Source organism: Eumetopias jubatus, unplaced genomic scaffold, assembly GCF_037043125.1.
Source record: "Eumetopias jubatus isolate StellerSeaLion01/CBP00866 unplaced genomic scaffold, mEumJub1_p1.0 scaffold_7, whole genome shotgun sequence".
NCBI lineage: Eukaryota > Metazoa > Chordata > Mammalia > Carnivora > Otariidae > Eumetopias > Eumetopias jubatus.
This window is the reverse complement of record NW_028274813.1, coordinates 24,830,228-24,857,664: the sequence shown is the minus strand read 5'-3', so window position 1 is coordinate 24,857,664 and position 27,437 is coordinate 24,830,228. Positions and strand designations below refer to the sequence as shown.

At 42.0% G+C, this 27,437-nt stretch overlaps 1 protein-coding gene across 5 annotated transcripts; it reads right to left on the bottom strand.

Annotated features, from left to right (window-relative positions):
* Positions 1–2,632: 2,632 nt before the first annotated feature.
* On the bottom strand, positions 2,633–27,081 carry VIPAS39 (VPS33B interacting protein, apical-basolateral polarity regulator, spe-39 homolog). Of its 5 annotated transcripts, none has more exons than XM_088024493.1 (21): positions 26,983–27,081; positions 24,763–24,872; positions 22,617–22,709; positions 21,867–21,969; positions 20,065–20,211; positions 19,183–19,221; positions 18,757–18,821; positions 17,974–18,030; positions 16,610–16,702; positions 15,832–15,865; positions 15,230–15,332; positions 13,704–13,731; positions 10,927–11,000; positions 9,038–9,113; positions 8,465–8,599; positions 7,577–7,618; positions 7,159–7,248; positions 5,626–5,712; positions 4,953–5,042; positions 4,434–4,538; positions 2,633–3,693 (listed from the first exon to the last, which is right to left on the bottom strand). In XM_088024493.1, the coding sequence occupies exons 3-21, from the start codon at positions 22,707–22,709 to the stop codon at positions 3,673–3,675; spliced, it is 1,482 nt and encodes a 493-aa protein (XP_087880619.1). In that variant the 5' UTR covers positions 24,763–24,872; positions 26,983–27,081; the 3' UTR covers positions 2,633–3,672. The 5 variants fall into 5 exon arrangements, with proteins under 5 accessions (XP_087880619.1, XP_087880618.1, XP_027953504.1 ...); XM_088024492.1 differs by having other exon boundaries at positions 24,763–24,869; XM_028097703.2 differs by lacking the exon at positions 24,763–24,872.
* Between the last annotated feature and the right edge of the window lie 356 nt (positions 27,082–27,437).

Genomic DNA, 27,437 nt, shown 5'->3' with positions numbered 1-27,437 from the left:
GAATCAGTATTTTTGTATTTTGTATCCTTTGGATAAATACCTAGTAGTGCAATTGTTGGGCCATAGGGTAGTTTTATTTTTAATTTTTTGAGGAACCTCCATACTACTTTCCAGATTGCCTGTACCAGTTTGCATTCCCACTGACAGTGCACAAAGGTTCCCCTTTCTTCACAACCTCACCAACACCTGTTATTTCCTCAGTTGTTAATTTTAGCCATTCTGACAGGCTTGAAGTGGTATCTCATTGTGGTTTGACTTATTTCCCTGATGATGAGTGACGTTGAGCACCTCTTCATGCAGCTGTTAGCCATCTGGATGTCTTCTTTGGAAAAGTGTCTATTCATGTCTTCTGCCCATTTCTTAACTGGATTATTTGTTTTTTGGGTGTTGAGTTTGATAAGTTCTTTATAGATTTAGGATACTAACCCTTTATCCAATATACCATTTGCAAATATCTTCTCCCATTCCATTGGTTGCCTTTTGCTTTTGTTGTCTCCTTTGCTATGCAGAAGCTTTTTATCTTGATGAGTTCCCAAGAGTTCACTTTTGCTTTTGTTTCCCTTGCCTCTGGAGGTACGGGGTATGTTAAGTAAGAAGTTGCTGTGGCCAAGGTCAAAGAGGTTGCTGCCTGTTTTCTCCTCTAGGATTTTGATGGTTTCCTGTCTTACATTTAGGTCTTTCATCCATTTCAAATTTGTGTATTGTGTACAAAAGTGGTCCAGTTTCATTCTTCTCCATGTCACTGTCTGGTTTTCCCAATACCATTTGTTAAAGAGACTTTCTTTTTCCCATTGGATATTCTTTCCTGCTTTGTCGAAGATTAGTTGACTATCATTCGAGGGCTCTTATGTCAATCCCAATTTTAGCACTTGAAGTGAAGAGTATGGAAGTTCTTATCAAGTTTGAGAAAATACTTCCTTTGATCATAACACTGAGTAGGTAGGTAATCCTAATGTTGGATGTGATGTTATTGTTCTGAAGGAAAAAGTTCAAAATCTCCCCACTCAGCATGACCATGCAGCACTGGTGAACCTGTACAGGTGTGGACTCTAGGCCCATCCTTCACTAACACATTCTCAAAAATACAGATCCAGTGGTTGTGGCTTTGTAACATGTCAAGTTGGCTAGGCCAAACTACATTTCCCAGAATTCCCTTCCCTGAATATTTCTGGTTAGCCACAAGAGACTTTTGTGCAAGATCTGGAAGGTTGAGTTGAAGCAACAGCTAGTTTGTGTTGATGCTTGCAAGGTCAGGGCAGGTACTTTGTCTGCTAGCAACCCTGCTGGTGTGGGGCAGCAGTTGGACTGGCAATTGCTACAATTTCCCCTGGATCCTCCTACAGCTTCTCACACTCCTGAGCCAGGTTTGTGTTCAGCTCTGCAACAAAGGCCAGCAGCTGCAGGACACCCACTTCCTCAACATTAGAGGCAGTGAGAACTGACACGGGTTCCTGTCCATCCTCATGGGCTCCATCTTGTCCTTGCTTCCCCTCACATTTTATCCACCTTCCCTTCCCCACTGCCTGCCCTGTGGACATCCAGCTCTACCAACAGATATGAAGACAACCTTCCAGAGACTATTTAACCAAAGCCATACTTGAATCCCTGTAATGAATCCTACATATAGACAGACTACATACTAATGGTTCTGCTTCTCTAAATGAATCCTGATATACTAATTAATAAAGCCACCATGGTTTGTTGGACAATCAGGCAATAACTTCAGCACAATTTAGCAAATTAAACTCCTGTTTCTTCAATAGCAAGAGGGATGATTAGAGAAGGAACTATGAAGTTACCTGGAATTGCAAAGTAGAGGAGCAAGAGATGGAGTCTGATCACCTTAAAGCAGGTTTGCATTACTGACATTCTGGGCAGGATAATTCTTTGTTGGAGGGGGCTGTCCTACATTGTAGGATGTTTAGCGGCATTCTTGCTTCTACCCACTAGATGCTAGTACACCCACTTGTAACAACAAAGCATCTCCAGATTTTGACACGGGTCTCCGGAGGGCAAAATTGTCCCCAGTTGAGAACCGCATGCCTTAAAGCCTGCTGGTTTGTTTTTTTAAAGATTTTATTTATTTATTTGGGAGAAAGAGAGAGAACGAGCCGTGGGGAGGGGCAGAGGGAGAGAGAAGCAGACTCCTTACTGAGGAGGGAGCCCAATGCGATGCCGATGCCTGGCTCTATCCCAGCACCAGGAAATCATGACTTAAGCCAAAGACAGACTTTTAACCAATTGAGCCACCCAGGCGCCCCCTGCTGTGTGCTTCTATACATCTCCTTTTCCTCTAAAACTTCACCAACTCCACAGGAGCATATAATTCTACAAGCTCTGAGAGAAACACACTATCCTATGACAGGTTAAGATAGTGAGTCCAGAGAGAAAGGGATTCACTCAATACCACACAGCTTATCAGCGGTAGAACTGAGACAAGAGGCCAGGTCTTTGGTCTCCCAGCTCAGTGCTCCGTTAACCACACAGCCGTACTTTGCCACAAACACCATTACTCCATGACTTATGTTGACAGATACTGAATGCAGTCACTGAGGCAGGTTTCTAGTGGTCCCAAGAGACAGGGCAATTATTTCATTGTTCTGCACAAAACAACTGGGAGGGAAAGAGAAGGCACCAAGGAGGAAAAAGCTTTATTAATAGAGCCTAGGCATGTCGGGGAAACCCAGTTCAGTCACAGAGATTCACAGAGATGAGAGGCTAATATTGGTACAGGGCAGGAGGCTAGTACTACAGAATATCCTGTAGAAAACCATGTGTGAAACTCAAACCTTCATCCTAATATCCAAACCGTCTGAAATGCTGCTGAGTTTAGCCCTGGTGAACCTTCTGGAAGCTCCTAGTGAAATAATGAGATTTGTGCATAAGGGAAGAGCACTACAGCACTGCTGAATCTGAGCTCCATAAAAGGTTATGGGTTTAGGGTGGGAGAAGTAGAGGAAAAGATAACGGGGATGTCCTTATCACCCACACAAGGCCATCTTGGTATGCAGGTGAGAGAAGAACCACAAGTCTTGGACAGAGGCTAGACTGGGGCATCAGAGGGCACTGGTTGAAGAAACACAACATCTGGGCAATCTCTGTCATTATGTGGAGAACTCTGTGCAGTCTGGTGTGAAGGCACCTCCAACAGTTCCTGGCTATTACTGGCACCCCTTCCTGAGGTCCCTTGGGAGAGAGCCATTTTGGTTCTTTTCTGATTTCATTCAGAGCAGAACTGCCAATGTCCAGCACCAAGTCCAGGGTCATAATTAGCAGAGAGGAATGGAGTGGCCACTCTATGACACCTGACCTCTTAGTCTAGGTGACTTCTTTTCTAGAGCAGTCATTTTTCCCAGACCAAGAGAGATCTTGCCCAATATGGGCCCAATCTAGAAATTATTCCCACCTTCATGTGAGCACCAGGTGGAGAGAATCTTCCTCATGAGTCAAAGCTTTAGATCTTGGCCCTTGGACGATGATCCTTGGACAGAAGATCAGTCTGAAGCTGTCTGTGCCCAGGCGCTGGTTTCTGTCCTCAGAGTAGCAGGCACTGCCTGTTGATGATGGGTCCAAGCGATGAGTGGTACTGTAACTCTCCCAATGAATAGCACGCTCTACTTTCACAGGCAGGAAAGGAAGAAATGAGGCAGGTTTCAGGGTAGCCAATGCCACTTAATTCTTCCATCGAATTTGCTGTGAAAAGAACAAACAATATCCATTTCCACTGACCCCTAGAGAGAGGTAGGGGAATACAATAAAACAAGGCTAACAGCTAGATAATGCAAGAATAAGAATGGAGAGCGAAGTTGAGAATGGTTTTTCTAATATGTGGGGGAGTTTGCTTATTCAAACATGAATCAAACACCCATTCTGTATATTATAAGCTTCGTTTAGGGCATTTATTCTGGTTCTGCTCTACTCAAGACTAAGACTCACTAGCTTTAGATAATCCAAGGGTAGGTCCCAAAATATCTAACAGGGAGCTAAGCTCCATATTAACAAAAAGCTCAGCAATTTCCTGCTATGAGAGATGAGCCAGCTGTTGCCCAAATAGCTAAATCTGTTTTACCCACTTATTTCCAACAGGTGGGTCACCCCTGGCCCCAGGAAACTACCATCTGGATGTTCTGAATCTGTAGCAGTTGTTTCCATACTCCCTGGACTAGTACCTCTGACCCGCTATGTTTAATGATTACCAGGGTGCTATGTGAAGTTTCAGCCCCAGGTCCCCAGATTACCACTGGATCATCCCACATCTCAGGAGTAATTTCTGCTATTCAAAGCAGTGCTTCAGATCCTGAGGCCCAGAGGAGATCCTTGTATCCATGATACTCAGCAAACTGTGACCCCATCCAGGCCTTGGGGATATATATTTGATGGTACTATGAGGACCGTCTCCTGGGACTGCTGGAGAGTATGCTGTAGCTGCTCACCGAGCTATTCAGAATGGCATCAATCTTCTCCTCCTCTGCAGATCCTTTATCCACCTTACTCCTGTATGCTAGCAACTGTTGACGGTCCTTCAGGTCCCGGCAAGTCTATACACCAACAGACACAATAAAACCTCCAATCAGCCTTCTCTACGAGGGCGTTTTTCTTTCTGCCACTCCCAACATGGGGCCAAGGTTCAAGGAGAGGCTGAGGGGCTATAGTGGGATGACAGTGGGGTCAAACACCTACAGAACTTCTTATTGAAGAGAAATCTACAGAGCTTATGTGGCTAGATTCAGTTCTGTGAATTCCGTTAAGTGCAACAAATTTATAAAAGCAAAGAGGTTATCAAAGGGCTGGGAAAATAATACAGGAGAACTCGTACCAAACTAATTCTTGCCAGAATATTTTGTCTATTAAGTTGAAATTGAAAGCACCTCAGGATCTAAGACAGAGAATATAGTAATTCCCCATTCTCCAGTAAGGGTCTGACTCAGGGTTCTCATTTCTTAGGGACTCACATCAATGACGACATCATGGCACTTGAACTTGGTGGCTAAGTTCAACTTTGTGTCCACATCTTCCACCAAATTAACATACTCTTGTAGTATCTATGGGAAAAGGTACTTCTGATTAATGACTCCCAGACCCATAAAACAAAGAGCTCTAAAAGGAAGACAACAAAAATCCTGAGGAAGGCAAGAGTTCCATATCTGATGTCTACCATTCCCATGATTAACCATAGAACTAGTTCTGCAATGGGGAGTGAGGTAGACTATATGCAGTACTTCCACGCTTGCCCAGGGGAGATGGGAAGAGCACACTCCGCCTTACCCTACAGCTAGATACGCAGGCGAACAGGTGTTCTAGATCTGACCTGGTGCTATGCTCATTGCTCCTTGATGTCCTTTCTCACTGAGCTCTCCTTTTGTATCATTTGAATAATATGTCAGTGCTCCACATGGGCTAAACACAGTAGATGTTCCTCAAAGAGGGGCAGTCTGGGATTACTTCTAAAGGGGAGAGGAGAACTTCCCTCCTTCGCCTTTTCTATCTCAAGGTCCACTACCACCGTTATGTTATCTTTAAGATAAGACCAGAGCAGGTCTCAAGTCTCCCAACACTGACCAGTAAGAGGTTAAAAGTTAGGCCTCCTAGAGGATCCTGTACCCAACACTCTTTCGGGGCCCTTACCTGGACAGGGGCACTATTCTTGTGCAAAATTTCCACAACCCGATGGAAGCCAATGGGTGCTCTCTTCTTAGTGTAGCCCAGCCAGTTCTGAAAAGGGAAGACGGGGCAGCAGTAGCTAGGCAAGACAGACTCAACACATTTTGTGACTATTCATTTTATGTTTAGAATAACATGGTGGTGAGTATGGATGGATGGGAGGTGGGAGATAGAGAAGTGAAGAGAGAGGAGTTTTTCAGAAAAGTCAAGGAATTTAAGAGGGTGGAAAAAGAGCCAAAGAGGGGCGCCTGGGTGGCTCAGTCATTAGGCATCTGCCTTCAGCTCAGGTCATGATCCCAGGGTCCTGGGACTGAACCCCGCAACGGGCTCCCTGCTCAGCAGGAAGCCTGCTTCTCCCTCTCCCACTCCCCCTGCTTGTGTTCCCTCTCTTGCTGTGTCTGTCAAATAAATAAATAAAAAATCTTAAAAAAAAAAAAGCCAAAGCTATGAAATAAGTTCTTAGATCTACAGGCAGAAAAAAGTCTGTGAAATATGGCTAAATGAAATAAGCAATTTACTTCATAATACTTGTAGTATGAACTTATCCGGGTAGAAAAAACCCTATCCTCTGTGTTTATATTCATATAAGGGTATTTGTAAATTCATGAGGGAAAGTCTGGAAAATTACCCATCAAACTTTTAAGATTATTTGCCTTCCAGAAGGGACTGAGATAGAAGCATGTAGACAATGGAGGAGGAACTTCACGTAATCTGACCGTCGTGCTCTCATATAGTGTTTGATTTTGACCAGACATGTATTGCTTTGTAGGCAATGTAACTAATTAAATAACTAACAACAATAACCACCACCAAAAGCGGGGGGGCACCTGGTGGGCTCAGTAGGTGCGACATGCAACTCTTGATCTCAGGGTCATGGGTTTGAGCCCCACATTGGGTATGTGGCGATCACTTAAGAATAAAATCTTAAAAAAACAAAAACCCAAACAACAACAAAAACCTAACAGATGGGAACAACAGAAAATTCTCAAATCCATTATAGAAAAAAGGATATTGAAAATATAAACAGAGACATGACAACCAAAGTAATGCAAGATCCTTGACTGGATCCTGACAGCAAACAAACACAAAAAGAAACAAAAAGCTCTAAAGAGTGGATTTGAAATCAGACTATAAATATGATATAATATTGTTAAATATCCTAAAAATGATAATAATACTGTGGTTATAAATGAAATAAATGCTTAAGTATTCAAAGGAGATGTGTCATGTTGTCTGCAACTAACTTTCAAATGGTTCAGCGAAAGAAAAAAGAGAAAGCAAATATGGCAAAAATGTTGATAAATTAGTGAAATAAGACTTTTAGTATGTTTATTATACTATTCTCTCAACTTTTCTTTCAGTTTGTCATTTTGGAAAACAAAAAGTTGGAGGAAAAATGTAAACCAGTAACTAGAATGGGAGATCCCCACGAGGCCTGGGGTAACATGATGGTATGTCCAAGGCTCCAGCAGCACCAGACAGTCTCCAGGCACCCACCTTTGTGGTAAAGAGGGCATCGACATCATGCCAGGCTCGAAGCTTGGCGCGGGCAGCCAGGGCCGTCAGCACATACTGTTTGTCTGGGATCTAAAAAGCAGAGACCAGGGGAATTAAGGGAGAGTAGAAATGCATCAGGGGAGAATTCTGGAAAAGATAGGCAAAAATATTCCCTGATGTTGATTCTGTCCCTTAAAATGTACAAATCTCTCAAGTCATCAAGAACCTCTTCATTCCCAAGCCCCAGCACTGCTGCAGGCCATTCCGTTGAAGTCTTCTCTCACTTCCCACACACTCATTCCTTTCTACCTTTAATCGTGACCATCAAGGGACTTCCTGTACAGGGTGACCAAGCAACATCCATTCCATACAGTTACCCTGATACTACTTTACCAAACACTGACCAATTTATATCTACCTTAAATGTCTTCTTCAGGTTGACTGGACTGCTGAACGTCCCCTAGGATGAAAGTGGAGAAGGAATTTTTTTTTTTTTAAAGATTTTATTTATTTATTTGACAGAGAGACACAGCGAGAGAGGGAACACAAGCAGGGGGAGTGGGAGAGGGAGAAGCAGGCTTCCCACGGAGCAGGGAGCTCAATGCAGGGCTCAATTCCAGGACCCTGGCATCATGACCCAAGCCGAAGGCAGACGCTTAACAACTGAGCCACCCAGGCGCCCCGTGGAGAAGGAATTTTACTGTTACCGACTTTCCCAAATACCATCCAATCTAACATTTTCTTTCTACTACCTAGACATTGTACATTTCTCTCTGTAGCCATTTAAACCCAGAAGTTAACGGAAGAGAAAAACTCCACCAGATCCAACTGGATATCATCACAACTTGGCTAAACAAGACCGGATTAATGGGTATGGTGTATTTCTCAATTTTATGCCAATCTTGTGATCATTATGATCATTCCCACCTATGATCATTAAACTCGAACCTCTTCAGAAAAACATTTTTTTTTAAGTACCCACAAATACTTCACACCCTGCTGCTCTTCTTTATACCATGTGAGTCCATCTGAAATTACGGACCTTTGAGCAGGGGCTGCTGTGGGACCAGCACTGGTGAGACCGAATGTCCTATGCTAGCATGCCAGCTGACTGGAAGCCACACAAGCCCTTTCAAACCTCTTCTTCCCCCTTGGCTCACCCCTTCTGAGGGCCAGGGAAGCTTCCAGATAGACCTCCCCAAGAACTATACACACCCATTGTTAAGAGCACACTGAAATAACTGGCTTCAAACTATATTCTCTTGTGTGGTGAGAGTGTGTGGGGTCTTTCACACTTTGCCTATACCTCAGCCTCCGTGTAATGGTAGAAGCACGAGTAGAAAAGCGTTGTCACTAATGGCATGTTGAGGATAGAAGCTTTGCGGGGGTGCTTCCGAAAGATCTCAGTCTGTCCTGCTGATTCTAGATGTCGATCATTTGCCTGTGGTGGAGTGAACCAAGTGAAAAAACAACAATATCCACAAAGTAGAGGCAGGACAGAAACATTAAATACTACAGCAGCTGTGCTTCCTATCCTAGGAAGGAGGCAAAGAAAAGAGAAAGAAAGAAACTGCCCAGGATAACCCAGGGGAGTTTAAAATCCATAAAATGATGACAGATCCACGTTGAATGGAGGAAGACTAGAGAAGTAAGGATGAAATGGGAGTTCTGGGAGAGAAAACACTTCCAGGTTAATAGCAAGAAAAAGGATGCCTGAGAACAATGAGGGGGAAAGGGCTACCATGGAAAGAGGAAATGAAAGGCTCTTAGAGAATGTAACAGGAAATGACATATACAGCAGAGCACAGAGGTCTCCTAGATGCTGAATGGCACTGAGCACCAGCATTGAAGCAGAAAATGTAGAGACAAGGAGTCTAACCTCAATAATGATTTGGCGTTCCAGGAGGGTGTAATGGTCTTGAATATGTGCAGAATCTTCTGCTGAAAATGGCAAACTGGTAAAGAGCCAGAAGGTTAGTACCTCTTTCTCTACCAAAACAAGAAGCAAACCCAACTAAATCAAATCACCACCGTAAGCATAAGAGGCTCACGGCACTTCACAAATCTGATCCCAGTGCACCTTTAGAGCATCCCTGAAAGGCAGAGAGAGAGAAAGCAGAAAACAGAATAGACCTTTGGCTGGGATTCTGTATTTTAGGTTTTGCCAATTCAAGAGGGATCCTGAGGGGCGCCTGGCTGGCTCAGTCAGTAGTGTGTGCAACTCTTGATCTCAGGGTTGTCAGTTCCAGCCCTCTGTTGGGTGCAGAGATTACTTTAAAAAACATAAAATCTTAAAAAAAAAGAAGAGGGATACTGAAAGTCCACAAAATATATAGTCATCGTGGTTTTGCTGAGGAATGAGTTAGAAACCTCTCACTGTGGGAGCTGGAATGTTTGGCAAATGAGTCACTTAGTGAATAAGCGAGGCTAGCCGACTGCCCATCACCCACATCCCAGTGAAGCCCTGTGGTTCCTGTCCTGCCTTAATGTCAATGCTTAACTCTCCTTAAGGGGTGCTTACAATTGTTAGCCATTTCCTGTCGCAGAGGAATAAGGTAAAATTAAATTACCCGGCATGGTGGTACGTGTATAGGCTGATAAAGATCTCAGACATCTACACAGATATCTAGGGTCCCATCTTCAACACTACATTTTACATATGAAAAAGTTGAGGGACAAACAGAATCTTGCCTGAAAGTCATATGTGGTAAACCAAGAGGTAAGGCCAGGAACAGAAGCCAGATTTTAAGCTTCCAGTTCACAGATGTCTCCTTTAGAAAGTGCTGCCTTAGTCCTGTACTCCACTTACTCCCGGAAGAATTCTGAAACTCAGTTACACTATCCCAGGTAAGTGTGAGCCACAGCCAATTTTTAGAAAAGATAAAGGGAGACAGCAATAGGTTTCAGTTACTTCACTATTCTAACTCTTCTCTTTGTTCACCACAGGCCACTATGACATAGTTCAGTATCTGGTAACATTAAAATTAAGGATTGCACAAAGACGAATTTCTAAATGTGAATCCTGGAACTCCTATCCCATGAGGAATGACTAAAGCAACTGTGAATACTGAACCGGGATTAAGACCTACTGTGTAGACTCTATGCCTGTCTTGAAAGATAGAAGGAAGCAAGTTTCAGCTCAATAAGTATTTAACGATAATGAAGGTTGTCCAACAATAGAATAAGCTACTTCCTTCCAATTTTAGTATATGTGCTGCCGAAGCGAGCACTAGAATAAGCTACTTCCAAGAGCAGTGAGTGCTCATCACTGGAAGAGTAGTATGTGGGGCTGGTTTTTATAGGGACTTATATCCTGGATGAACACCTATACTGAATCAGTGGTTCTTGTGCTCTGCGGTCTCGGGGACCAGTTAACACTGAAAATAATATGGAAGGTAGTGCTGCCAACCTTTTTATTTTAATATGTAAAGTCAAAAAAAAAATTACATCCCATTTTACCCCCAAAAAAGGGAGGGAGAGGAGGAAAAAATAATCCCAGAATAAAAGGCAGTCTTTCAAATTAGATAAATTGAACTGTAGAAAAAAACTCTACATTTTCTTTATTTTTCTCAATTTACTACCCATCAGTGAAAATTCTACTGGGGAAGTAATGTCTGGAAGCACTGAATGAGACCATCTTTAATGATGCTTGTATGACCCACTGTTAGCCTTTCCCTTCAATTACCTATCCACTCCACCCTCATTTAGTCTCTTCAGTTCTCTGTGTAAGAACATTTATACTTTAAAACATTTCTCCCCAATACTTACCCAATGCAGGTCTTAAGAAATTCTTTTCGTTTCTCAGGGTCCTGAATGTTCAAGTGCTCACGATAATGAGACAGCTGCAAAAAAATAAATAAATAAAAGAAAGAAAGGCTTTGAACCATTTTGTCTACTCTGTCTCCTTTGAAGGGTGAAGTGGCTATGTAAGTAGCCTTTCCATCCGTAAAAAACTAAATTCTTCATTATCAGAGATTCCTCTGAGTGGGGACAGGTGTGCAGGTAGGGAGAGGGTAGAGAGTAATTCAAAATTGCTCTTTGGGGACACCTGGCTGGCTCAGTAAGTAGAGCATGGGACTCTTGATCTCGGGGTTGTAAGTTCAAGCCCCACACTGGGTGTAGAGATTACTTTAAAAAAGAAAATCTTCAAAATCTTTGGTTTATCTATAACTGCAATATCCAACACTGTAACCACTACCCCCATTTGGTTTACATTTATATTTAAATTAATTAAGTTAAACAATTCAGATCTTTAGTTATATTAGTCATTTTACCATGTGACTAGTGGCTACCATATCCAACAGCACAGATGGAGAATACTGCCATTATTGTAGGAAGCTCTACTGGACAGTGCTAGCCTATAATGAAGCACTGAGTAGTTGAGTACCTAGCTTTACTCCAAAGTTTGGCTTTAGCCTCACTATTTAATTAAAACCAGCTTTTGCTTCAGCCTTAGGCTTTGAAAGGCCAAAGAACTAAATGCTTACTCCAACATTATTTTTGGCACCCTTGACCTTGTACATGATCGATGGTAGCACAATCCTATAAATAGCTAATAATTAACATCAGTAACATGAATAAGCCATGTCCTCTGATTCACTGCTGACACCTACTGAAGATTCACATTCAAATACTACAGGTTCTACATATAACTCTGAAAGAAAATCTCCTTATGTGCTTTCTATTTTGGAATTCTAAAAAAAGAACTGAAGTTTAAATCCCCATTTATTATTACAAGAACTAATTGATGCAATAATTAATGATGACTGTAAAAGCTGTGATTTTATGTACAATTATTAAAACTTTCCAAGAACCAGGGAGCCTGGATGGCTCAGTTGGTTAAGCATCTGACTCTCAATTTTGGCTCAGTTCATAATCTCAGGGTCCTGAGATCGAGCCCTACACTGGGCTCCATGTTCAGCGCAGAGTCTGCTCGTCCCTCTCCCTCGTGCTCGCTTCGGCAGCACATATACTAAAGTTGTCCCTCTCCCTCTGCTCCTCCTCTTTCTCTCTCATAAATAAAATCTTTAAAAAAAAAAACCTTCCAAGGATTAAAAAATAAACAGATTGACAGTTAATATCAATATTAAGAGAATGAACTGACTTTAGGAAGGACAGCATATCCTTTTAGAAACAAGTGTATAAAAACGTAAATGAAGAGATCATAATCTAATCTTCATAAAATATCTAGAATATAATCATTCTTAGCATCAAAGAAAGTAATCTTTAAGAGCTATAGTTAATTTTTATTGTTCAATTCCATTTTGGCCTTAAGTCTTTAAACAAAGTCCTACTTAGGTAACCTTCCCATTCTATGAGGATAAACTGAAAGCAGACTACCAACTTTGCCAATTCTGAAGTTTATAAGGTTGGAAAACTCTAAATTTATATACAAGAGCATGCATGATAAATCATCTTCAATTCAAAAATAATAGAGAAAGAAAGAAAATAAGAATGTTTTAGAGGAAAATGAGTTACCCAAAACACATTTATTTTCACTAATCAAACTTCAAAAAACAACAAACTTTATAAGAATGCTGTATGAAGAAAATTCCTTACAGTTTCAAATCTATGGAGATTAAAAATGTAAACAAAAAGCGTTTCCAAATGATTGCTACAGACTGCCAGTCATTTTCAGTAGATTATGATAAAGGATTTCTGAGATTTTCCCATGCCTTGAATATTAAGTACAAGTTCCTTTTACAAAATGGTACTGAAAAACATTTTCCTGAATTACATTCTGCTGGGCAAAGGTTAGCAAGATTATTAGATGTGCCAGCTGAATGTGAGCACTGGTCTCACCACAGACGTGCGGTACAGTGAGGCAGTGACTGAAGGAATGAAATGGCAGTGACTGCCACTGATGGTACTGAGGAATTCTAACCCCTGCACTATAAGGGCAAACTTTTAAAAAGTGGATCACTACAGTTTTAATAATATAATGAAATCTTTGGTACAATTTCAGCTTTATTCTTGTATTCCAGGACTTTATTCTGTAATGGTGAAAATCTGCCAAGAATCAGTTTTAACACTCAGTCATTGAGCTCTCAGCCAAAATGTGGGTTGGGGGCACCACCAGCTTGACCTATCTTCCTTCTTGACCTATATCTGGTTTCTTATCCCTCTTTTTTTTTTTATTATGTTATGTTAATCACCATACATTACAGCATTAGTTTTTGATATAGTGTTCCATGATCTTATCCCTCTTAACTTACAACATTTTCTAGTATTGGAAGCCAAAACCCAAAAGCTCCTACAAACCAGGATCTGAAAACAACTAGAAACTAAAAAACAAATTACAAATTGACCAGGCCAGTTTTTATTCATTCTTCAAAAAAATATTCATAAGCCCAATCAAAAGAGCATATAAAAAGAAACAGTACATCATTGGGATTAAGTTTTCAGGCTCCCCAGATGCCTTTCTCTTTTGGATGCAATCAATACCAAAGGAAAGGAACTGTTAACTACTCTGGGATCTTGGAGACTGGGTTTTGGCTTACATTTCTGTTAAACAGGTCCCCAACTGAAACGAAGGCCACACTTACCGCAAGCTCTTCTGTTCTATCTAGGAACCTGGGAAGAAGCAGAAGGGAGCAGGGCATTTTTATCTATTGATGTGTGGCAATGTAACCTCACAAAATAGGATGGCTGCTCTAGGAGAAACATAATTCAAATTCATTTGCCTCCATACATGACTAAGCCCTCCTCTTCTTAAACTTTCTACCACCAGCAACCTCTTGAAAACACATGGTGGGTCAAATATTATTGTTCCCCTGATCGCTCTGGCTGAAAAGCAAGGACAAGAAGGCACTGCAGGACACTAATAACTTTGTAATGTTAACAGGTCTGAGAGAAAGGCCCAGAGCCTCCACAAAACCTTAGTTCACAGTAGTCTTACAGGGATTTTTGGAAAAACTAAAGCACTCTTCTCTGTCAGTACAATCTTGGGAACAGATTTTCTATATTGTTCTCTGCTGTTTTCACGTACAGTGTAGAAAGAGCTTTGTCTCTCTCAATGGTGTAAGGTCTTGGAGAACAAGGACTTTGTTTTCTGATTCCTTCTTATTCTGAATGGACCACTATAATTAAATCACTGCTTTGACCTAGAGGCGATGCTTAATAAATCCTTGTTAATTGGGAAGGAGGGAATTGAGGAAGGGAACAGCCTGCCTAAATGAATATGTCTTCTGCAAATTCCTGGCTAACCATCTCTAATCTTGGCCCTGACCAAGTGATCTGCTTTCCCACCTTTGTCTTTGGGACAGCTCATCACTGTGCTACAGTCACTGGGTAACTGGAGTTTCCTTGGGCCACGTATCAGCCTAAAAAGAGGTTCCAACCCCTTCCCTGGCATTGAAGAAAGGACATAATACATATACATTTTAATCTACTGGCAGGAAAGTCTCTACTAATTAGAATGAGATAGGGAAGGAAGGAAAACATGGTAGAAGACACGCCCCTGCCCCGGGCCTCCAGTAACTATGCCCACCTCTTACCTCTCCACCTATCAGATTCCTATCTAGTCTCAATTCCTAACCTCTTCCATAAGGCTTTCTTTGGGTACCCTGGCTGAAAATTATATTTGCTTCTTCTGTTCTTCCATTTACTTCCCACTGGCATCACTGGGGACCAAGTAATAAGAGATACCTTCATTCTAGGTCTTTCATAATAAAATACTTAAAAATATTAGTAATACAGACTAGGCATTACACTAAGTGCTTTTCCCACACTAACTCTTAATCTTCATCACCTGTGGGGTAGGAATCATCATTTCCGTTGTATCGTTGTGGAACTGATGCTAGGAGAGGTTAGGGAACTTGCTCAAGGTCACTTCATGAACTAAGTGGTGGTAACGGTATTCAATGCAGGTTATGCTGGACTCCAGGGCCTGGTTCTTAACCACCTGCTACACTACCATTTTATCACTGGCTAAGGTGCATTATTAGTTATCCCTATGTTTCAGTATCTCACCTAACAACAAAAAAGGACAGTGTCTTCTCTCTTTGTATCCTCCAGAGAGCTTTGAATATAGTACTTTGTAAACTTTATAGACAAGATGATCAGTTCTTACCTAAAGAGGTCCAAAAGCAGCTTTTGATCCCCTATTTCTTTAAGGAAGTGAATGAGATGTCTCAGGGCAACCTGTCGCACCTCCAGCTCTCGGAAGAGGGTCTCTGGTAGGCAGGAAGGAGTTAGGTGGAGAAAGATTAAAGCCTATTACTCAAGTGTGAAATTGGTCTCCCTCCTCATACATTCCAAACATCTCCTCAAAGTCAATCACAAGCGAGGAATAGCTTTTTGTGGCACCAATTCCTCTGGATCAACCCACCACCAACACATTCCATGGTCCAGGGCAACTCTTGGTCATTCAATCAGCCTTCAGTTTTCACCAACCCAACCAGCAGGCACCTAACATAGACTGAGGTCCTCAAACCAACAGAGCCATCTGTCTGTCTAGTAAACAGGGAGGCTTTGGAGTTAATGTAGTTATCACCCTACAGGATGAACAACCGCCCTCAGAGATGAGAAGAACACTCTGAAGTCTTAGGCCACCCCAGCTGTCTTTGAAGCAGAGCTGATGATGAATTCTGGTAATGAAAGCCACAGTGCCATTCTCCCTTCAAATGTAGCAGGCATCTTGACAACTGAAGATTTCTCTCAGTTCACGCTCACCTTTGCTCAGTGTCCTTTTCAGGAAGATCAGAACCTAGAGGAAAAGAGAACAAAGAATAAGTTATCCTGTGTAACCTACAAACACAAAGCCCTGCCCTGAGCTCCTGATGTGTAGGAATGAGGTCAGTGACTCATTAGGAATCTTGGCACATCCAGACAACAGATTTTTCTATGGGATAGAAGGACTGGTGATAGACATGTGGAATTGAGCTGTGTCTCAGAGGAGTTCACCCGCCCATTCCCATACTGGCAAGAGACACCTCCCTCTGGGAGAGACTGCTCTCATGCCTCTCCTGCCTCAGACTGCTTTTTTATTGTTTTTATTTTTTTAAAGATTTATTTATTTGAGAGAGAGCACCTGCTCACGTGCACTTACGTGCATGCACACAGCAGGGAGAGAAGCAGAGAGAGAATCTCAAGCAGACTCCCTGCTGAGCGCAGAGCCCCATGCAGGGCTCGATCTCACGACCCTGAGATTATGACCTGAACTGAAATCAAGAGTGGGTCACTCAACCGACTAAGCCACCCATGCGCCCCTCAGATTACTTTTTAGAACAGAGTAGCCAACCTGCTGCTTCTTGATTATAATCAAGAGTTCCACATCCGATGCATTTCCTGCCAGCCGAGCCTCAGAGCAGGTATTACTGAGGATCCTACACTTTAAGAGGAATCCAGGATCTCTACTAGACATTTAACCTAAAATGTTAAAGTCCTATTCTGATCGGGCTTCGAGAAACTAACAAGAACAATTAAGCAAACGACAAAGCCCACCACTTACTGCAGTAATGACGTTTCCATCGTGCACGCTGACTGCTTCCTCCAGGAGTCGTAGCTTGTCCTGTAAGGAGCGGAATCGTTCTAGAGAGCAGACCTGGCAGAACAAGAGCAGAGTTAGCGTGCAAGGAAGTCTGCATGTCCTGATGGAGTCCTGCCGCAGCCAAAAGCTGGAGATCACTCATTCTCTTTAAAATGACGCATAACTGACATACAATAAAATCTAAAGGGTAGAGTTCAGCGAGTTTGACAAGTACGTATAAAATTCCATCTAACTGTTACCACCATCAAGATACAGAACAACTCCATCAGGCCAAAAAGTTCCCTTGTGGGCTCTGATGTCAACGCCCTCTTCCATCCCTAACTCCTGGCAGCCACTCATCTTTCAGTCACTGAAGTTTTCTCTTTTCCTGAATTTCACAAATAGAATCATACAATATGTACTCTTTTACATCTGACTTCTTTCACTCAATATCACATTTCTCAGAGGAATCTATATGTTGTGCTGAGTACTACTAGTTTGTTCCTATTCACTGGTAAGTAGTTTTCATTGTATGGATAGATCACCATTTATCTACTGAAGGATATTTGGGTTATTTCCATTTTGGGGGCTATTATGAAGAGAGCTGTTGTGAAAATCTGTGTTGTCTTTTTTTTTTTTTAAGATTTTATTTGAGAGAGAGAAAGCGCGCACATGCGAAAGTGGGCACACGGCGGGGGGGGGGGGGCGCAGAGTGGGAGGGACAAGGAGGCTCTGCACAGAGCGCGAGCCCAACACAGGGCTCAATCCCAGGACACTGAGATCATGATCTGAGCTGAAACCAAAAGTCAGACACTCAACCTGCTGAGCCACCCAGCTGCCCCCGTGTATAAGACTTTGAGCGTATGTTTTCAATTACCTTGGATCGTAAATGTCTAGCAATAAAATTAAGTATACGTTTAACTTTGTAAGAAGCTGCCAGACCGTTTTCCAGAGTAGTTTTAACATTTCACTTTCTCGCTCTCCCTGTATGAGAGAGCTCTAGCTCCTTCACAGCCTCCCAGTGCTTGGTATTATCAGTATTTTTAAATTTAGCCACTCTAGTGGCTGTACAGTAGTATCTCACAGTTTTAATTCACATTTTCTTGATAACTGTTGATGTGGAAGATCTTCTCAAGCGCTCTTTGGCCATTCATGTAACTTTTTTCTGATATAACTGAAATCTTCCACCAAGTTTCTTATTGGGTTGTTTACCTTCTTATGAAAGATAATCATTGTCCTTTATATAGTCTGGATAAAAGTCCTTTACAGTATATGAATTTTGCAAATATTTTCTCCCAGCCATGGTGGTTTTTCCCCCACAAGAACTCTCTCTCCAGTGACCTTACCTTGCCCTTCCGGAGGCGCCACACTGTGTCACTGGGGCTCCAGTCATTGCTGTAATCCTGGAATGTTAACAATACATGAATCTCAGGAAGTTAAGGGATCAGAATTATCAGTGTGCCAGCTCCTCACCTGAAACTCACCTTTATTCCCCGATAGGGAAGTATTTTGTGGGAGGAGGAAATGAATGGAAAAAAAAAAATGAAGAACAGGGATAGTCTTGTTCTGAGTTTCTGAAGGAATTAGAACAGGGACAATGAAGGCAAGAAGAGATGGATCAAAGAGGGAAAGAACCAACTGACAAAACCCTATGGCTACTGGTTCAGGATTTCATTCACTAGATATAATCAGTCACGTTTTGGGATTCTAATGAATGGCTTTGCAGACAGAAGGAAAGAGGGAGACAAGTTCCTCTTCTGGACCTTATAATAGTTTCCTCCTTATGAATCAATTTGCTTTGTTATGTGCTATCTTGGGAATATGAGCTCCACCAAGCTTCCAGACCACAGTGATGATCAAAAGTTTCAAAGTACAACCTCCAAAAGGCAGTATAATGGGTAAGGAAAGTGTACTAAGACAGAATCAGAAAACAGATTGTGAGTCCCAGTTCCACCACTTAATAGCTATGAGACCCAAGGCAAGCCCTGATGTTTAGATACCCAGTTTTCTTATCTACAAAAAAGTTAAAATAATAGCTGTTCAAAAAGTTGGGAGTATCAAGCAAGATAATGTACATCAAAGCACTTGGAACTGTGTAAAATGTCACACCAGTTTAAGATATAACTCACCCTGTATTCCCCCTTGGGTCTGCCCAGCTCTGGAGCATAGCTTTTGGCAGGTACGTCCGACAGAGCTGAAAAAAGAACAGGCAGCTGGTTCAGAAGGACACCATCTTCAGGTCAATCCTTTCCTCTACTGCTTCCTTCTCACACACATTTTTTTGACTTGTGAGGTCCCAAGGCATCTGAGACATCTTTATGGCCCAAAGTAGATCTTAGCTCCTCCCCAAAGACAGCATCCCTAGAAGTCACCCCTTGCTCCCATAGCCAGAATGATCTTGACCTCCTTATTCAGTAACAGAAAATTTCTCTAACAATGGTGGTAGATTCAGGAGAAATTTCATCTAATTACCACCTAGCCCCATGACTCCCCAGACTGTATTCCGTATCAGTAACATCTCCCACAGCAATCAAGAGCAGAGGGTCAATGCTTACCATCAGAAAGGGACTGGAAACTTCCAGGTCTAGTTCTCCCTGAAGGTAAAGAATATATAAGGGAAGAGATCAATAGTTCAAGTCAGAGCCATTTCAGACTTTGTTAAGGATGCAGTATGTATAGAACCTTTTTATGCAACATGGGAACTCAGGCTTAAAAAAACCTCCATTCAACTTCAGAAATTTGAGGTGCCATGAAAAACACAGGGTGGAAAATTTTTTAAATTGTGGTAAAATATACGTGACATAAACTTTAGCATTTTTCACCATTCTTAAATGTACAGTTCAATGGCACTGAGTATATTCACACTGTATAACTATCACCACTATCCATACCCAGAACTTTCTCATCATCCCAAACTGAGACTCTCTACCCATTAAACAATAGCTCCCCTTGCCTCTTTATACCTCCAGGCCCTGGTAACCACTATTTTACTGTCTTTCTGAACCTGAGTATACCAGGTATCTTACAGAAATGGAATCATACAGTATCTGTCCTTGTATGTCTGGCTGACTTTTTTTTTAAGGAACTGCCATACTGTGCTCCACAGTGGCTGTACCATTTTACATCCCCACTGGCCAGTGCACAAGGGTTCCCAACAGCAATGCATAGGGGTAGGCAGGAATGCTGACCTTAGCAAATTTCTTCAGTACTTGCCACAGAACTAATGTCAGTTTTGTTCATCATGTTCCTGAAACCCAGTCCCATCCCTCTGAATTTCTCTCATTTCTCCCACTTCTAATCCCTAACTGCCAGCTCCAAAGATAATTCTTTAGCCTTCAATAATTTTTTTCTTCCAGAGTAAATGAAAATTATATCCTGAGTGGTTTTTTGGAAAGAGAAAAGGAGGGCCCTCTGTCCCTTTAACCATCACTCTTTACCTCTAAAAAAGCTGCTCAGGGAGTAGGTAGAAGTAGGTTTGGGTAGTTGTGCGTAGGTGGAGAAGCTGTTCCGACTCTTTAGCTGTTCACGCCCCTCCTGGCTTGACCCACTATTACCAGCAGTCTCTTTGATGGACCATGAGATACCTGTGAAATAGTAAGAACTAAATCAGTGATTCTCATCCAAGATAATCCTTGAAATCCAGCACTCTGATAAACACTAAAAGTTTTTCACCAGAGGCCCTGGTCCCTTATTAACATGGACTTAAAAAATTGGGGCAGGGAGAAAGGATAAAATCAGATAGACTAATCAACAGAAAGAGGAGCAAAGGAAATTAATAAATGGATCACAGAAAAGGAAATTCAAGTGGCTATTAAACATATGAAAACACGCTCAATCTCACACTTAATAAGAGTATTACACAAAGTACACTGAGATACCACTGGCCCCTCCAAGACTGGCAAAGATCCAAAGTCTGATAATACTCTGTTGGCAAGGCTGTGGGGAAAGAGGAACACTCGAACATTGCTGGTGGGAGTACACTGGTGCAACCCCTGTGGAGAACAATCTGGCAACGTGTACCCCATACAGATGCAAATACCCTCTGCCAGTGATTCCACTCTAAAAACTGATCTTTCATGTATTCATATTGGGCAGGAAATAAGGTTACTGATAGCAGTATAAACAAGGAAAGATTGAAAATCATCTGAAGTTCATCAAAAGTGGACTGGTTAGGGGCGCCTGCGTGGCTCAGTCAGTTAAGCGTCTGCCTTCGGCTCAGGTCATGATCCCAGGGTCCTGGGATTGAGCCCCACATAGGGCTCCCTGCTCAGGGGGGGGAGCCTGCTTCTCCCTCTGCTTCTGCCGTTGCCCCTGCTTGTGCTCTCTCTGCCAAAGGAATAAATAAAATCTTAAAAAAAAAAAAGTGGACAGGTTAAAGAAGTTATGGAAAATCCATATAATGTAATCCTATGTTGCTGTTTTCAGAGAGAGAGAGTGAGAAACTTCTTTATGTACTGATATAGAAAGACCTCCAAGCTATATTGCCAAGTGAAAAGAATAGGGTATAAAGTATGCTACCATTGGTGTAAAAAAGGGAATAAGAAAATATATTCCTATATGCATTTCCAAATGTAGAAAGAATCTTTAGTTGAACACACAAGAAGCAAACAACAGCAGTGTTCTGAGATAGAAGAAACTGAGAATAGTAGATGCATGATAGTGTGGGAGGGAAACTTTACACTGTATGCCTAAAATACTTGATTTTCAAATCCTGATGGTATTTCCTATACTAAGAAAATTTTTTAAAATATTCTTAAAAATCAGATGGACTGGGCAAAAGTGTTAAGCTAGACAGTGAGGCCTGGTGGCTAAGGAAGTCAGTCCTGCCAGCCAGTTATGAGCAATTAAGCTAGCAGTTCCAAATATGACTGAATATTAGAAGCACCTGCAGTATCTATTATAAATTAAGACTCCCCACCCCCACCCCCACCCCCGAGACCTACTGAATCAGTTTCTGGAGTAAAGCCTAGGAACCTAACTTTAACAAGCACCCCAAAATGAGTCTGAAATAGCCAGCCAAGCATTAGCCCCAGGATGGCAGACCTAGAGAGCCATATGGGAACCACTGCTGTTATTTCCTCAGGTTTCTTCTGGGGTTAAATTTCCAAATGTACGCTCATCTAAAAATAGTCTACCCTCATTCCCCTTCCTAACAAGCACTGAGGAGACAAGCAAGCGGAGCCTTCATTAGTGACAAGAACCTGAATATCAATCCCTTCCTACAGCCTCCTCTACTTACTTCCCACAGGTTCCCCACTCCAGCTGACTCTCTCCAGGTCATCGTCATCCTCATCATCCACGAAGTCGCGAAGACTATTCACTGCTCTCTTGGATTCCTTTAACTGCAGAGGGACATAAGGCAGGGCACTCAGGCAATCACTACTTCCACCTCTCTCTCTGACAACCAAGAAGGCTGAGCAATTGGGACTTAAGATGGCCAAAACTTTCACCCTCTGCAATCGAAAGCCTAGCCTGCTAGATATTTGCCAAGAGAACAAATTGCTTTTTAGCCAACACTGAAGTCCAGTGGCAAGAGTTAGAAGGAATTAAAGCTGCTTTTAAGTTCTAATCATATACCTGGCAATGACTTGCTGTGTGAACCTGGGTGAGTTTATCCATCTCTCCAAAAATAAATCCATTTCCCCATTTGTAAAATAGATGCAAAAAGACAACATCCAATCCAGTTCATCATTCAAAAATAACAAATTACATCACATGATAAAAGACTTGGGATTCTGAGGGAAAAAAAGAAACTGAAATCACCCTAAGAATAAAAGTAAGAAGGGCAGAGAGTTGGTTTTTCAATCCTTCTGGCTCTTTTTTGAGGGCTCTTCTCTATGAACATTTTTCTAAAGATCTAACCCAAAACATTTCCGAGCCTAATGGAGACAGAGTCAAAAGCCAGGTTACCGAGGATGTGAGGGGAAAAAATTTTAGAATGGCCCTGTGGAGGAGGTGTGACCTGCAGCAATTGTTCATGAAAACTTACCTGTGAGAGCTCATCATCTTCATCATCAAAGGTGAAAGCCTTGAACTTGGAGCTGTTCCAATATTCCTCCTCATCACCCTTTGTCCGATTCATCTGGAGTAAGAGTAAGACAGATGTATGTCCCTCCCTGGATTGCTTCCAAAAGAGTGCCAAAAGCTTTAGATTCCTTCACTGCAAACTCTCCCTCCCACCCCACCCTGCAGTTACTGGAGATGTTTAAAAGAATTTGAGAAAGGAAATACTGAATCTGTCACGTCAAATCAGATCGTTAGAGGTCTCCAACTGATCAAACCATACTTCTGATCCTTTAATTACCCACAAGTAGTCATTCATTCTTAGAACACCTACTTTGTTCAAGGCACTCTCTCAGGTGTTGAGGGGATATTTACAAAGTGCAAGACACAGTCCCTCTTCTGAAGAACCCTACAACAGAACTGGGTATTCAGCATTGATACATAAAAAGGTAACAGTACAAGAGTTATAAAAATGCATCACAAATTTTGCTGAATACACAAGATCAAAGTATCAACAAAACAGATAAAAACTGCATTCATGTATTGTTCAACATATATCTATTATTGAGTGCCATCTTTGAGGCACTGTTCTAGGCTCTGTGAATACTACAGTGAATAAAACTGGCAAATATCTTGCTCTCATATATGCTTGCTAAATGCCAGAAGAAAGAAAGCAAAGATTAAATGAAGCAGAATTGGGCGCCTGGGTGGCTCAGTCGTTAAGCGTCTGCCTTCGGCTCAGGTCATGGTCTCAGGGTCCTGGGATCGAGTCCCACATCGGGCTCCCTGCTCCGCGGGCGGCCTGCTTCTCCCTCTCCCACTCCCCCCTGCTTGTGTTCCTGCTCTCGCTGTCTCTGTCTCTGTCAAATAGATAAATAAAATCTTTAAAAAATAAATAAATAAAATAAAAATAAATAAATAAATAAATGAAGCAGAATTATCCTGCCTGTATCTTCAAATTATGAGTAATTTACCAAAAAGTATTGGCCAAAATTTAGGAACTGAGGGTGTGGCTAAGAAAAGTATAATAAGAATCAGTCAAAACACTACAAGTCCCTCTCATAATTCTAAAATTAGTTTTCAGGACAACCCTCTCAGGTCCCCTCCCTCTTTGGGAGCTTTGTACTATCACTCAATAAACCTTACTATAAAAAAAATTAGATTTCACTCTGAAAAAAATGTTTTGCCCTAGAATTACAAACTTAATTATCAATGCCAACTGGATAGAGTTGAAAACTGATTTAAACTAAGAACTAGTTACCAAAACACCCAAAGCAACAAAAATAACTCCAAAGGCTACACATCAAATTCTAAAGAATCAATTTGCTTTTCCTTTTATTTCAATAGTACCTTCACAACAGAAGCTTGAGATAGACTCATCATGGCAGCCCTGTTGAAGCTTCTTTTTTAATTGTGTTTTTTTCCCTTAGGATTGAATTGTAAGAATTCTTTTTAAAAAAAAAAAGATTTTATTTATTTATTTTAAAAGAGAGAGAGTGCATGTGCGCAAAAGAACATGAGTAGGGGGGAAGGGCAAAGGAAATCTCAAGCAGACTCTGCACTGAGTGTGGAGTCTGATGTGGGACTTGATCTCATGATCCTGAAATCATGACCTAAACCAAAATTATGAGTCAGTCGCTTAATCAACTGAGCCACCCAGGTGCCCCTGTTGAAGCTTCTGAAGGCCCTTAACATACTCTACAGATATTCCTCAACTTACAATGGGGTTAACATCTGGATAAACCCAACGTAAGTCGAAAATATTGTAAGTTGAAAATGCTAAACGGCATAGCTTAGCCTAGCCTACCTTAAATGTGCTCAGAACACTTACATTAGCTTCAGTTGGGCAAAATCATCTAACACAACGCCTATTTTATAAAAAGTGTTGGATTATCTCATGTAATTTATTGACTGCTGTACTGAAAGTGAAAAACAATGATTGTGTGGGTGCAGAATAGTTTAAATATATCAGTTGTTCACCCTTGTGATCATGTGGCTGACTGGGAGCTGGGGCTCACTGCCACTGCCCAGCATCAAAAGACTATCATGCTGTATATCACCAGCCCAGGAAAAGATCCAAATTCAAAATTCAAACTACAGTTTCTACTGAATGTATATCACTTTTGGGATACCTGGGTGGCTTAGTCGGTTAACGGTCCGACTCTTGATCTCAGCTCAGGTCTCGATCTCAGGGTCATGCGTTCAGGCCCCGTGCTGGGCTCCACACTAGGTGTGTAGCCTACTTAAAAAAAAAAAAAATATATATATATATATATATATATATATATGAATGTGTATCACTTTTACACCATCATAAAGTTGAAAAATTTTAAGTTGAATCATTGTAAGCCAAGGAATCATCTGTACTCGCACTTCCTGATTCTTGTGTTTTCAGGGGATACAGGAATTGCAAAGGTATGGTGGGAATTTTCTACTATCTGATCCCTTCCCATGGCAGACATCACTAATTGATTTCTACTGAACCCAGATGTAACTTAAAAATCCTTCTGTATATTTAAAGCTAAATAAAGCTGGCAGATACAATGAAATCATCCCTCATGGTGGTACAAGCACAAGCTTTATAGTAGGCAGCTTTGAATCCAAATCTTGGTTTCTCAATTCTGAGCAAACTGGTGAAATAATTTTACGTCTAGGCCTTGGTGAAAATGATACCCTACTTCACAGGATTGCAGTGAAGAAGAAATAGGACTCAGGAAACACCTAGCAGAAAGTACATACTAAAGGTCAATTCTTGGGGCGCCTGGGTGGCTCAGTCGTTAAGCGTCTGCCTTCAGTTCAAGTCATGATCTCAGGGTCCTGGAATCGAGCCCCACATCGGGCTCCCTGCTCTGCGGGAAGCCTGCTTCTCCCTCTCCCACTCCCCCTGCTTGTGTTCCCTCTCGCTGTCTCTCTCTGTCAAATAAATAAATAAAATCTTTAAAAAAAAATAAATAAAATAAAGGTCAATTCTTTTTAGTACAGGATATTTTACTGACACCTTTCCATCTTGGTTTCCTTATCTGTAAAATGGGCATAACAATAGATACCTAACTTACAAAATTGTTGTGAGGCTTAAACTAGTTAATACTTATAGAGCACTTAGTGCCTGACACAAAATTAATGCTCAGTATTACTTTTTATTAACAAAGCATCATGGTAACTTGGAAAAAGCTAGAAAAAAAATATTTTTTAAGCAATCCTGAAGATTTAAAACAACTAATTTGACACAAAAATGCTGAGAATTGCTCTCACAAACACTGAAGACTTGCGTAGAGCATGTAAACGTCCCTGGCACAGATACCAACTTACAGAGCACTCTGTCATCCTCACAACAGCTCTGTAAGGTAGGCCTGGTAGATTTCATCTCTATTTCACTGATGAGGAAAATGAGGCACAAAAGGATTAGGTACCCAAACCACTTTGCTAATTGCTCCTATAATCCAGGTTTTCAGGCTCCTGGATCCTTTCCACTCTGACATGCAGGGTCCTTCTCTGTTTCACTCTAGGGAAAACCAAGGCAGGTCCTTACTTCCCTGCAGTAAATAAGTATCTGTAAATATCTACCAACAAGCATAGCATATGTCCAAGAAGCCCAGTAATCCACCAGTGGGTTTCTGGAATCTTTTTTAACCATGCAACCGCAGTGGATACTTGACACCAGTTTGTACTTCTAAAGCCAAATCAGAGCCTAGATTTACCTGCCAAGGAAAGAGATAAAGTTAATTTAACGTCTCTAGAAGTTACACCAACCAGGTACGATTTTAAGGGTGACTGAAAAAGGTGCTTCAACATGATTTCAAATACAGCAGAGGCTTGTCCCTATCGTCACCTGTTCACTGAGAGCCCACAAGACAGGGCAACAAATCCAAGGAACATTAACAAAGGAAAGGAAAACAGACATCAGCAAAAAAAAAAAAAAAAATCCACAACAAACACGCCCCCTGCTTCAGAACGCTTCACAAACCAGCTACCGAGAAGTTAGATTCAGATTCAATTATCATCTTCGGAGCCAGGCTTATTACAGGTGAAGCTATGAACTAAGACCAGGGAATGTGGGTTAACCGAAGAAGAAGACTCTACGGGCGAACGTCCAGGAAGCCATGGATCTACTGCAGTCGCCAGAGCCCGGCGGATCGCTGGCAGAGTAAATGCTCCTTCAAAATCAAACGTCGAGGTTCACTTACAGCCCCAACCCCGAGCGTACTCGGGCCCCCGACATACTCGGTCGCTCCGACTGCAAGAGTCGGGCCTGGGGGGGTCTAGGGACGCCTCAGAGAATAGGGGGAAAAGATGTCTGCGGAGAGGCTGGAATCAGCCACACACGCGGCCCACACGGCTTGGGACACCCTCACCTCTTCCACACCGAGCCCACCCTTTCAGGACAGCGTCAGACTCTTCCGCCGCTGGACCACCCTTTCTAGTCAGGCTAAGCGGCGTAGAAAATGGGCGGAAGCTTATTCGAGGAGTGGGGCGGAAGGAGGGAATGTGAGTCAAGAAGGGAGCCGCAGGGCATGCTGGAAATTGTAGCCTTTTCGCCTCCGCGGTCAAGCGTGTTCTGGACGGGACACAGAACTTCTTGACTACAGCTCCCAGAACTCCCAGCACACCGCGCCTACGTCGTTTCCTTTACTTTTAGCGCGACCTTCCGAGGTTATCCCGCAGGTTACTCAACAAGACTACAATTCCCATGAGGCTCGGCAGGGCCAATTCGGAGGCTAGGGAAACAATGAGACGTACTGTTTGTGGCCTTACGGGTGATGAATGGTTGTATGAGCGGTTGCATTTCGGGCCCCTTTAGGGATAACCC

Bases quoted from the DNA above. Each gene is read 5' to 3' on its own strand.
- VIPAS39 (XM_088024493.1), bottom strand. From the start codon at position 22,709: ATGAATCGGACAAAGGGTGATGAGGAGGAATATTGGAACAGCTCCAAG. The intron at 15,866-16,609 runs GTAAGTGGTGGG...CTTTTCCTCTAG, and splicing joins ATGGAAACGTCATTACTGCA to GTTCTGATCTTCCTGAAAAG. The intron at 13,732-15,229 runs GTAAGAACTGAT...GCTTCTTCCCAG, and splicing joins CTGCTTTTGGACCTCTTTAG to GTTCCTAGATAGAACAGAAG.